The 12,747-nt window shown below is 39.3% G+C and overlaps 1 protein-coding gene across 1 annotated transcript in view; it reads right to left on the bottom strand.

Annotated features, from left to right (window-relative positions):
* Positions 1 to 2,225: 2,225 nt before the first annotated feature.
* Positions 2,226 to 12,747, bottom strand: part of LOC104614014 (dystonin-like) — a gene marked incomplete at its 3' end in the record, with an annotated part of 50,333 nt that continues 39,811 nt past the window's right edge. The window contains exons 25-30 of the mRNA XM_010295872.1: positions 12,414 to 12,620; positions 10,628 to 10,747; positions 6,129 to 6,298; positions 5,632 to 5,791; positions 3,989 to 4,183; positions 2,226 to 2,354 (exon numbers count right to left, since the gene is read on the bottom strand). Coding sequence (XP_010294174.1) covers positions 2,226 to 2,354; positions 3,989 to 4,183; positions 5,632 to 5,791; positions 6,129 to 6,298; positions 10,628 to 10,747; positions 12,414 to 12,620 — 981 coding nt within the window. The remainder of the gene's footprint in view (positions 2,355 to 3,988; positions 4,184 to 5,631; positions 5,792 to 6,128; positions 6,299 to 10,627; positions 10,748 to 12,413; positions 12,621 to 12,747) is intronic.

Consider the following 12,747-nt stretch of genomic DNA (forward strand, 5'->3'; position numbering starts at 1 on the left):
TTTCCCTCATCCACTAGGCGGGTCACTTGGTGATGCGTGAGTTCTTACAATATTTCAGTTCAAAATAATTTTGGAAAAGTTGAGGTGGGTTGTAGCGAGAGATTACCAAAGTAAGCCAGGGCCAGGAGGAAAACGGGCAATAACAACATTGCTTTCCCTGCACAACTGTACTAGAATATCTCAAAATCTAAATCGATGAAACACTACATACAGTGTATTAAGCTCTCCTGCAGTAAAGGATACTAATTGTATTGAACTCTGTGGCAGTCCAGTGACACAGACACATTTACAAGAGAGGAGATGGGACCCACGACACCTGTTAGTCCCTAGAGAGTATGGCGAGTGACAGAAACCTCTCTGCCTGAGATAGCAGGATTCATTAAATCATGTGCAGTATTCAAGAAAAGAAAACCAGTAATGGGCGTAAAGATGGACCATTTGGATAAAATATTGTCCTGAAGAAATCTTTCAACCTGTACCTGGATAAAATTGCATTAAAACTGTTTTACAAGAATCACAGTGATAAAAGGAAGATCCATTTCACATTTATGTAAATAATGTCACACATTTTTTATATTAATATTACAGCATTTTAAAACAGACATGGTGTTTTAATACCATATTTTACATTTTCCCTTATTTTCTTTTTTTTTCTTCTTGAACGCTAGTGTTGTAAGCTTAAGAGGAGAGACCACTCGTTCAAGGAAGATTTTGCTGCATCTGCTTATTGAGTGGTAAAGCAGCAGTACCACAATCTTTCTTAGCTTGACAATTTCTGTATTTTTATTATTTGGCCTTTAAGAAGAAAACTTGGTTGGGAGAACATCTTCTAAATTCTACTAAAAAATTTTAAGTACAGTAGGGCCACATCTAACACTGAGGTTGGTGGTTATTGTGCTAGTGATTATTCTCCCCAGCTGGACAGCGTTTCTTAGAGACAAACTTTGCTTTGGTTTGAGGTTCCAAGTTATGCTTCAGCTTTGGCAGCACAACTTTGAGCTTTTGTACAGAAATATTGTGTTAATCAATCTACATTGCAGAGGGAGAAATTTAAGATTTTTTCCTAATGATTTCAGTAGACCTAAGATTCCATTCAGACAGTTCTTTCCTCTGAATTCAGAAGACCAAAAAATTAAATAAAAGCGAACTGACAAAGCACATGTTGAAAGGCAGCTAAAAGACCGATTTCACTGCATAGGAGACAGCAGGTTGCTAATGCCAACATCAGTCAGCATACACTGATGTATACATACATTTGCCAGCTAGAGAATAGTGCCCAGTCTCCAGGGTCCTAAATTAAATCTGGAAACTTCATCAAAACATTGCAGTTTGAGTACCTTGAAAATTCCCTCATTAAAAACCATTGGATAGTCATATCATGCACATGCTCCTCTGTGTAATAGTATTACCAAATTCAATTTAAACAGTATGCTTTTCCACTTTCCATTTTGTAAGTTTTGTTACAAATCTCTTCAGAACAATGATGAACAAATCCATTACTCTCATAATTTGTTCTATAACATTGTGGGCAATTTCATTTTTACACTACATTCTTGGTACTATTACTATTGCACTTAGAAGAAGAGTTTTGCATGGGCTTAAACATACACGTTTGTAGCCTCCTGCTTGGAAGGTGAAAATATGACCTCTATGCTCCTTACTTAGCCATTTTCCCATTTCATTACCACAAAGTTAGTTCAATGATCTATAATCTAGTATTTGCAGTACCTATGGCACTGCAATATTTCAGTACCTAATGCATGTGAAGCATGACAGCATGCTGTTTTATCATGACAGAAGGTTAATGGATGGTAACATCATTCTGCTGACTGACCTTGAAAGAGAAGTATATGCTGTTTTGCTCAATGGTGCTAAGACGACAGATATACTTTTGTTACTGTAGCAGTCTGTGTTATAATTGTCAGGCAGCATATATTCCACAGAGGGGTTTGCATCTGTCTCCAAATGTTTACAGCAATTTTCTAAAGGCCCTTTACTTTTTTAGTAAGCCAAGATGACTCAAACAACAGCCCAGCGCCAGTATGGGCACTAAAGTGGCAACTCCATTCAATTGCTAGCTTCTCTATAGAAAAAAAAAAAGTTTTTCCAATGTTTGCAAAAAAAAAAAACATTGGATGGTTGGATATATGCTGATATATTTCCTTTATTTTACCCTCTAACAGATCTATTAGAATGAAGAGGACCCTCTTCCTTTTCTTGCTTACTCTGTGCTGGTCTATCAGTGTACGCAAGGCCTCTTCGTCATCTGGAAGGACCCCGTGGAAACGAAGAGCCTGCTCTGCCTCTGCCAGCCACTCCAAAAGGACATGGACAACAGAGTGGAATTCTTCTGCCTGTTAAAATACAAGAAGTAGTCACGGTCACTCATGAGGGAACCTGACAGACACACTGCAGCTTACACAAGGAGACTGAGCCCACATTTGGAGTCATTAATCACACAGCAGTACTGGCACATTAACTTTCCATTAAAAAGTCAATGATATACAGTACTACATTTTCATAACTGTAGAAATATCTCATGCTTCCCAAAAATTATAGGAAGCCTAAAAGCCTGTTCATGCTTTTAGACATCTGATTTATAGCGTATTTGCAGCTCAGTTGAGAATGTCATGCCTTTACGCTGACAAATTACACGGGAGGTGCTTTCACAGACCAGCTGGCGAGATGAGAACTGTATTTTCTGCATAGCCTAAATCACCAGTTAAGCAAAATTAACTGACAGCCTGTTGGTGACTGACCCTTTTATGTCTGGTGAAAACAAGAAAGTTCCACCTTTGGGCAGAGCCATATTCAGACACAATTAGTGTTTGACGTAGCTCAGGATTGTGCCTGCTGCGAGACTGGAGAGCTGGACAAACACAGAACCCTGGGAAACGCAGGGCAGGAATTTTCTACACAGCGGATGCATCACCGTTGCAGGAGCCCCATCCTAGCACCAACCCAAGCTAGTATATATTCACAAGAGCTGTACATCCCTATTATCTCAGGTTTGGAAACAATACAGATAGACCTATTTTTTTGGGATTAGTACTAGCCAATATTGACATACACAGACTGTTCCAGCTCCTAAGTGTAGTCAGCACAACTCCATTTTTTTCTGCAATGTACACCACTGTGCACTCTAATTGTGTCAATGTACACAAGCTTTCAGTACACAAATTTACTTTTTTCCAATAAGGCACAAAGGGCATAAATATGACTGCAATCTCCAGCTTCCTGTGAAGGGGGCATAGTTCTTAATCACCCTTCACATTTGACTGTAACTTCCTTAGATGGTAATTTGAAATATTTGCTTTACATTTGTCATATAGGCTAATAGTAACAGTAATAAATAGTGCTTCAGCATATATTATGTGCTGTGGTAAAGGGATAGAGGCAAGGTAAGCCACACATGAGCAAGAAAATGAGTATTTTCAAATCACAGAATCATTAAGGTTGGAAAAGACCTTTAAGATCTTTTAAGTCCAACCATCAACTCAACACCACGATGCCCACTAAACCATGTCCAGCGATACAGACACATTTATAAGAGAGGAGATGGGATGCTTCTCATTAACTAATGCAGTGCATTAACCCACTACACCTCTCAGGCCTAGAGAGGATGGCAAGTGACAGAAACCTCTCTGCCTGAGATAGTAGAATTCATTAAATCATGTGCAGTATTCAAGAAAAGAATCTACATGCCACGTCTAAATGTTTTTTGAACACCTCTGGTGATGATGACTCCACCACTTCCCTGGGCAGCCTGTTCCAATGTTTGACCACTCTTTCAGTAAAAGAAATTTTTTCTAATATCCAATCTAAACCTCCCCCACCACAACTTGAGGCCATTTCCTCTAGTCCTAATGAAGTTAAATTAAGTTGAATGAAATTAAGTGAAAATTAAATTAAAGTTTTGGCAACTAGACTGCAAGGTATTTTCACTGCTTCGTATAAAGTACATATAGCATCAGTAATACTTCTCTACCTGCCGAAGAGCCTGTTCCAGTCGTGTTTGCTTGGATACCGACAGGGCACAAACTGTCTCCCAGCGAGTACTTAGCTCCTGCATTTGGACTTTGACCCAGGAAGAGTCATCACGACTGCCTTCTATCAGCTCTCTTGCAGAGCGCTTCAGAGCCTGGACACTGCTCGTTCTTTTTCCCAGCTCCTTCTGGAAAACCTAGGCACCACCAAATATATTTGAAATGTTTAACTCATTAAGGCATAATTATGTAACAAAAAACTATTAGTTATAAGAAGAAATTGAAATACAGATTTAGTTCAGTCAAGAGTAACTCCACCTAAATGATGGAAAACACACAAGTTCTGCTTACTAGATTCCATATGAAGATATTTACACTCTACCCTATCCTAATAAAACAAAACAAAACAAAACTGGAATAAGGTATGAAAATATCAGGCAGATCCTGAGAACCTTTCCTGATGCAATGCATGGGGAATCTAGCCTCCTTACCATGCTAGCTTTACACTCTTTATCAAAACAATTGATCTGACACACTGATTAATGCGCGAGATTGCTGTGGCAAGTAAAGATCAGATAAAACGCTAATAATCTAGGAGAATGTTTGAAATCATAAAACCAGAAATAAAACCCCATCTGGGGGTCTGGCTGTAAGGCTGTAGATCTTGCCATATATTCATATATTTATGTGACAGCATGTTCACGTTTGCAGATGGAACAAGCTCCAGTTACATAAAGGAAGCTCTTAAAAAAAGATATGACAATTACAGTATATGGTGCCACTGACTATGACTTACTTGGATTTCAGAAGCAATCCCAGCATATATTTCAGGCTAATTTTTATAGATAACCCATGTTTCCAAATACTTTTTTTCATGAGGGACAAAACCTCCTCCTCACTGAAGTCTTTGGATACTGGAAGTCACTGGTGGATAAACTGGGGGACCTTCCCCTCATAAACCTCCCAGGCTCCAGAGCTCTGAACTGTGTGTAGGTGCAATTTGCTAGTAACTTCAACAGCCACTTCTCCCGACATACTGAACTACAAAACTGGTATTCAGAGGCACAGTCCTACATCTCCTACTTGCTCCCATCTCCAAAAACACTTCAGTAACAAAATACTGCAGCTTGCCAGTGTAGGCTTCCTGGGCCATATCCTAGTTGTATACCCCCATGCATAACTTAAGCATTGCAACTACTTTTCTCCATTAACATACAGCAGCTCAAGAGGTTTGAAAGGTTGCTGTAGTCATGACGAGTGCATTGGACATTTGGTTAGCAGATGGATGTACTAAATAAAAAGCCCTGCCTCCACCAAAAATTTCCAGTAAAATAATTCTTGCCACCTCTTGTCCATATACACGTATTCATAAATGCACACTTGTGATTTTTGACATGATATTCACAAATACACAGAATAGCAGCATTAAACGTAATATCACAACACTAACTGGTGTCAATAAGTCATTAATAGTTGTTTTCTTCCATGTATGTTATATAGCATTTTCCATTGTTGACGACAAGTTTGTGTTATAAAACTATTCCATGTTTCTAAAAATTACAGAATAGCAAGATAAAGATAGCACTGAAATGCTACACTTATGAGCAGTCTAATCATTAAAAAAAAAGAGTACTTTTGGAATTACCTTGTGATTGTCGATCAGATTCATCACTAAATCAATGTCTCCATGTACTGGCTGATCTTCTGCTAGCTGAGGTTCAATTTTGTATAACCAGTCAATGAGAGCTTGCAGAGCATCAGTAAATTGCCCTGAAAATAACAGGGCTTCCTCCAGTTTATTTTGTCTGGGGGGGGTGGGCGAAAAAAGAACATACACACACATAAAAATAATTATTCATACATTTTAAGAAAACATTTTCAGCATAAAATGATAACAACTAAGAGCTTTAAATCAGTGTTTCCCTTTTTAAATAGTGTGACATCCCCACCCCCACTCTGTCCTCTTCCATACCATCAGGGAAGTATACATTTCTATTATTTCGCTGTGTTGGCACTCTTCATTATCAAACAAGCTAGCCACTCTGGTTTTACTTTTACACAACAGAAACCAAAACAGAAGCCAAAAGGATTCCCCTAGATCTTTTTCTTATCTGCTGAATAATTAGGTTGGCTTTCTTTTACCTTTCCACTGATTTTCCACAAATGGTATCCCACTTATCCCTTAGTTCACTCAGCATATCATCAAGTTTCAAATTGTCATCAGCCAAGGTGGTTTTCTCTTTCAAGGAGCGTCCAGTCCTATTTGTGGTATCATACACAGAATGTTTGGCACCAAGAGATTTTTGGAATTCCTGTATATAGAGAAGAAAAAGAAAACACTCATATAGCATTAACTGCTTACAGGCCACAGTTAATTATCTTTGACATATTGTTTGCAATGGAAAACGTAAATGCTGCTGCAAGAAAATTTTAAGCTTGCTGCAAAATTTCTAGGCTGCTAGTGCCACGGTGCACCAGAAATTATATGGGCCTTGACACTAGCAGAGTCCCTGACTTTTGTCCCTCTGGTTATGTAGCTCTATGCCTACTGGAACGACTCCTGGCAAATCCCTCCTTCAGTGACAGCAATGACTCCTGTCCTACCATAATATTCCTCAATTTCTGCAAGGGGCTGCCTGGTGGTCAGAAGAATGTCAAAGAACTGCTACTTTGGGAGCCATGAACTGAGCAGTCTTCACACTATATTCTTACATTCCAAGATTTACAGCCAGTGTAGAGCACCCCAAGGGCTGCAGAGGTCATTCTGTTTTAGCTCAGCATGGTCAGGCTGGGAAACCTCCAACCACAAACATTTAACCCTCCTAAGATTGAAGCATACTATAACTGGGAAGAATTGTATGCCAAACGCATACAGATCCAGGCACAAGAAGGAGCCAGGTGACGTCCCGATAGCGCAGTTTGGGCTGGAAGTCATGACGGCAAGCAGGTTTCTGTGATCCAGGGACATTGGAAGATGACAGTGACACAGCAGTTGCATCTGCCTGCCAGCTCTGACAGCTCCTCCTGCACAGAGCCACTGGAAGCTTTTCAAAGGCACAGAGGAGCACAGAGAATCATCTGATAGCACAGAGGAGTTAACCGGCCGACAGAGTAAAGGAATTAAATTAAATAAAGGAACACTGCCAAAAGACAAAACCAGCCCTACACAGCAACTTTTAAATGGCAGCAGTGCTTAAAGTGTTTTATTTCACACCTTCATGAATTGCTAGCAGGAAATCAGTTAAAAAAATATAAAAATCACAAATTTGCTTTAGGAAACTCCTGTATACAGAATCAAATAAATATTCTTCCTTTTTTGTCACCAAAAAGTACTAGGCCAAGAGAGTTTTTGCTCAGCATTTGCCGAAACGAATTTTCATCTGGTTCTCAGAGCAACATTCAGTATCATCACACCCAGCACAGAAATGATTACCACTTACAACTCACAGTAACTCCTCAGGGTGTGTAAAGATTGCCAGGATTCCTCGCGGCCACTGCCGGCAGGTGCACGCCTGCTCACCTCCGACTGGCAAGCTGTTCCCAGCCAGCCTGCACCAACCTGTGCCACGGCAGCTCGCAACTCCTCCACTGACTTTCCCATGTGTCCACATAGTCATCTGCTCTTTTCAGATGTCAGTGTGTGTCAGGGAAAGCTCCGGTGGAATGGAGGTGTCTTAAGTTGGAGGTAGGCCTTGGGTTATGCCAGGGAGGCAGTAAGACAACTTCACCTAGGGTGATCCAAGGTTTCTTTTTTAAAACTTGCTTGGTATTTTGCACTGTACTGTCTGTACTTTAGGGTTATTTCAGGATCCAGAGGGGACTGAGGATCAAAATCCATCAGAAAAAGAAAAAAAACCAACAAACCACACAGCAAAAAAAGACAGCATCTGTTTTGTAATTCACTATTTCCTTACTGTCCTTTCATTTTCCTCATATAAAACAACAAGGAAACACACTTTAAGAAAGACTACAAACATCATTGTCAAGTTAGAACTACTATAAAAATAATTTTAAAAATGAAAATAACCGTTTTTTTATAAAAGTTCCTTAAATACTAACAGTATGTCTGTCCTCCTTTTATTTGATGAGGTTTATTAACTACTTAACACTACGTGCACAGTGCTACTTGATTTGCATGAGGAAACACAATGAAATTGCTGCCAGAGAAGGATCATACAGGAAAAACAGATTTAAAAGTGAACAAAGGGTTGTAGTCAATTCATTCTTTGAGAGACTACACACACTACAGTGTATCTACTTTCATTTGATTTCACAGAGGTGTAACTGAGAGTAGATTTTGGTTCAAGCTGGCAGGAGCAGACAGGTAAGATGACCGAAATCTCAGTAATTAACTATCTTCCTTCTAAGGAAGATGGGAACATACAGATAAAATTAGCCAGGTTCATATAAGTGTACTGTAAGGAACATTCAGCATTAGCACAGGAATGGATTGAGTGACCTAGTAAGGGTTTTTCCATTCCTGACTTCTAAAAATGAGAAAAAAATGCTGATAAACAGACGATGAATAACCCCCAAAAGTCCCTGGCAACACACTAGATATGAGTGAGAGAGCAAACATATTATCTTGGCTTTTCTCTTTCAGGGACTTTTTTTTTTTTTTTTTTTTTTTTTTGGCAGTAACAACTGGCAAAGAGCAAGTCCAAATTATTGCTTACAGCACACACAGAGCACACATTCAGTTCAGATAGCAAAATCGTTAACTAAACGGAGCAAGGAAACCTTCAAGGCTGGACAGAAAAGACAAAGACGAACACAGGGGGTATATGTGGGAGTGGAAGGAAAAGACTCAAAATACAAGGAAGGACATTGCAGTGTTGGGAGGTTTGACAGCTCATTAAAAAACAATTGAGTTGATTTCTTGGGGGGGGTTGTTTGAAGTTTAAAGTCACAAAGTTCACAGAACTGCCTCTCTCACACACATTCATCTTTCTCCTCCAAATTGCCAGTTTCAATCCTAATGCCCCTGTGCCACATTCCATCCCATTCCTTAATGAGAAATGAGATTCAAGCAACTCGAGTAGCTATTCTCTGCAAGCATTTTATACAAAGAGAAGCTGGAGAAAAGATGATGAGAGAGAAGTGATGTGTCTGTCAATCCATGTGAGGAAGCTTGGGCTCATAAAACATACTGCTGTAGGTAAAAACAAGTGGGATTATCAAGCTTAACATTTCGGAAGAGGGAAGGAGTGCAAGAGTAGAGAGTCAAACGTCAGGTCCTAAAAGGACCTCAAAGCAAAGTCACAATGTGTTGACCATACTTGCGAGGAGTTTGAACTTTATATAAGGAAGAGGAAGGAGTGGAAGGATTAAAAGATTTATAAAGTCAGAGATGACAAGAAAGACTATCTTAACAGAAAGATTTCCCCCTCCTCCCACCCTTGCCCCAAATACCCATTGCTAACTTCAAATTCTGGCAACAGCCAGCCAGCGTAACAGAATGTTAATGCAGGTTTATCTAACAGTTTTAACAGCAAACATAGGTAAAACTGTTCCCACTTGACGAACAGCCAGCTTTCCCATATTAAAGGAGAATATTTTCCTGGTTGATAAACAATACTTAAATCACCATGTAAACTAAGAGATGATAAAAATGTAAAGCAGACGTATGCAGTAACCAAGCATTAGTATACATGGCAAAACCTGTTGGAGGTAAAGCAATCATCAGAAGCTACACCAAGAGGGGAAAAATTAGATATGCAAACCCTTGGGGTTATGCAGAATGAAAAAATAGGAGTAAATGAAGAACAATAAAGCTGACACGAAAAGTAGAAGTAAATGTATGCCAAATATAGAAAAAAAAGAACTTTCAATATTCTGTCTCTGATGAAACTGCTTCAAGATAAATCTTGATACACAGTTTGTCTCTGAAGAGTCTGCCACTCAGTCACCTGATCCACTGTAATATATTATTCTAGGCTCTTTACAAAAGTAAAAGTGAAGTAGACTTTTTCCATCCTTCCTTTTGCTCTGTGTCTGATGGAACTACAGAGCTTTTACATTATCATTACTTGTTGAAAAGCCAAGTCAATCGGGGAGATTTTTACATTTTCACCTCCAGCAGCTGGGTTTGTGGAAAGCTGGTCCTGGAATTTTGAATTCCATGAAGAGAAACAACCTTTGCTACTAATGGTGTCATTGTACTTTCTAGAGGATTTCATTAATATTTCCACTTAACATAAAAAGCAACTGCCAATTAAAATACAAGATTATTTTTCAGTTTTGAGGTGGTCCTGTAGTATTTAAAGGAAAATCCCAGCCCAAATAACTGGATGGTAAATTTGTGGTTTAAGGACTGAAAAAAGCCTGTAATAAAATCTCTTCAGAGATTCCTATTCTGCGATAGCATTAATTTGTTTTTTAAAGTTTCCATGGTGCCGTATTATTATGTCTCTCTTCTTCATAGTTAACCATTCTATGAGCCTATGATTCCCTCCTGGATCAGGTACTGTGAATTTTTTTTCACTCCCTGCCTGTAACACACCACCATTTAATTTGATTATAATAACCACTCCATTGTAGGAAGGCCACAAATCTACTTCCTTTGCTGACTGAACAGTACAAGGTTGATAGACTTACCTACATCTTACTAGGCACTTTGCATTTCACCACACATGACTCACCTTATGCTGTGCGAGCTGCATCTTTATTTTGTCAGGGTCATTTGCAATTTCAAGATCTGAGTCCAAAGATTTCTCTGATTCTTCCAGCCATTCCATAAGTTTGTGCCAGGCTTCATGGAACTGCAGCAAAGCAAGATTTGTATGCATTCTAAAATTCACTGGTTCATAAAATAGTCCTAAAACCTTAAACCCCAGCCAATTCTCTACAGGCCAAACAAGGACTCTGAAGACTTCATAAAGATTTGGTCTGCTTTTTCTCTCTGGTGTCTCAAACAGGACCAGCACAACCATGTGCCCACTAGACTTAGCCTCCCTTCTCCTGGGTGAATTAGCAACCTCTTATGTACGTGATCTGCACACATACTATGTATCTTTCAAAGACATATTGGTAACTTCTGTTGATGTGTTGGTCATTTTGACTCCTACATTTTTGGTAATGAATAGTAAATACAGCAAGAATGGGGCTCGGCTATTGCCTATAGGGGACAACAGCAGTAAATCATGGGGGAAAACTCCTGTCTGGATGACTGCCCAAGATTTTCCCTGGAACGCTCACAAATCCTCTCATTGTATCAAATGCTATCTTGGCAGGCAAGGAACAGATTCTTGAACTTCCTTCCTGTCTCAACAAAGCGAGTGCTTCAGGAAAGGAAGCAGGGAAGGACTTGAGATTCAAACAGCTTTCACAAAGTGGCACCTCTTTTTTTCAATTTTTCTAAGCTGGTCATTTCTCTCTTCATGTCTCTTGAAAATTCGTCTTGCCTGAGCTGCCTACACATGAAAACACAAGAAACTAGTTCAGAAAGCTCTCAAGGCTCCTGGACCATGTTGTTCAGGGTTGTGGATCAGGCCTTGACACCAGCACCCTTCAGTACTCCTACCCTGCTCTGCATAGATAGTTGTCCTAAATTAATAACTTATTATATTCAGCTGTCTAAATGGATAGAGAAATGAAATCCATCTCACTGCAGAAATGCTGTGTGCATGAATGCATGTGAGAAACTGCTGGAAAATCAATAACCTTTGATTGGCTTTTGGGCTAACATTACTCAGTAAGCTGAGTGGCAGTAGCAGTGAACATGGGAATGTGGTTTGGCTGTGAACATGACCAAATCTTGAATGGTCATGTTCACTTGAATAAAAAGAAGCTAGAACTTCCTATTGATGTTTAAACAGATTACATTCCTCTCACACATTTTGCATCTTATCGTTTATGCTCCTCAGTGAGGGGAATGTGTATCTAAGGAAAAAAGCATGAATGATCCCTGGGGAGAAAAACTGTGTAAAAAAACTCTCCAGGTTTTTAAGGAAATAAATGGAGACATCTTACCACACAGAAAATCTAGTAACTAACGTAAGAGATTGAGGAAGTGATGAGTATTAATCAGGGCACAATGTAAACCCAAGAAGAAAACACTAAGGAATACTCCCACAGATTAGTGAAAGGGGTTTGTCACATTCTTTAAAATACAAGGGGTTGATTGTGAAACTTCTTCTTGAGGACAGTTGGCACTAATATACATCTGGAAGCCATACTGTAACTTTCTTCTTTCAGACTATTCTGTATTGCACACAGAAGTCACTGCGCGGGTTGAAAATGATGCTTTCACCTCCCAAATGAAGTGCTCTATGATTGAATCACAGAAATTGCTCCACTAACTCAACAGTGTCTGTTACACTAAACCCAGACTTACTTGAAAGTGCTTTAAAGCACCATATTCTTCAAGAGTCTGGATGTAATTACAGCTAAGATCAAAGAGTTGTAAAACAGCTGCTGTCCGATTACCTGTTTGGCTCTTTTCCTTGCATCATCCAAAGCTCTTCCCCTTTCAACTAAACGTTGAACTACTTTTTCCCATCGACTCTGTACACTAATCAGCAGATTCTTAATAAGGACAACATCCTGTTTCTGGCTGAAATATTTCAAATGGGTTCCAGTTTTGTCCAGCTCTATGATCTGATCTCGATGAGAATTCACTTCTGTGGCAAAAACCTTGGAAAAAAGGGAGAAAATTGCTCTGAATACTACATTGGCTCAAGCACTGGGTAAACACTGAAAAAAACCAGTCTGATAAAGAATGATGTAACGAGAAAGACTATGAAATGCGATTTTAAAACAA

This window comes from Phaethon lepturus, unplaced genomic scaffold (assembly GCF_000687285.1).
Source record: "Phaethon lepturus isolate BGI_N335 unplaced genomic scaffold, ASM68728v1 scaffold18631, whole genome shotgun sequence".
In the NCBI taxonomy this organism is placed as follows: domain Eukaryota; kingdom Metazoa; phylum Chordata; class Aves; order Phaethontiformes; family Phaethontidae; genus Phaethon; species Phaethon lepturus.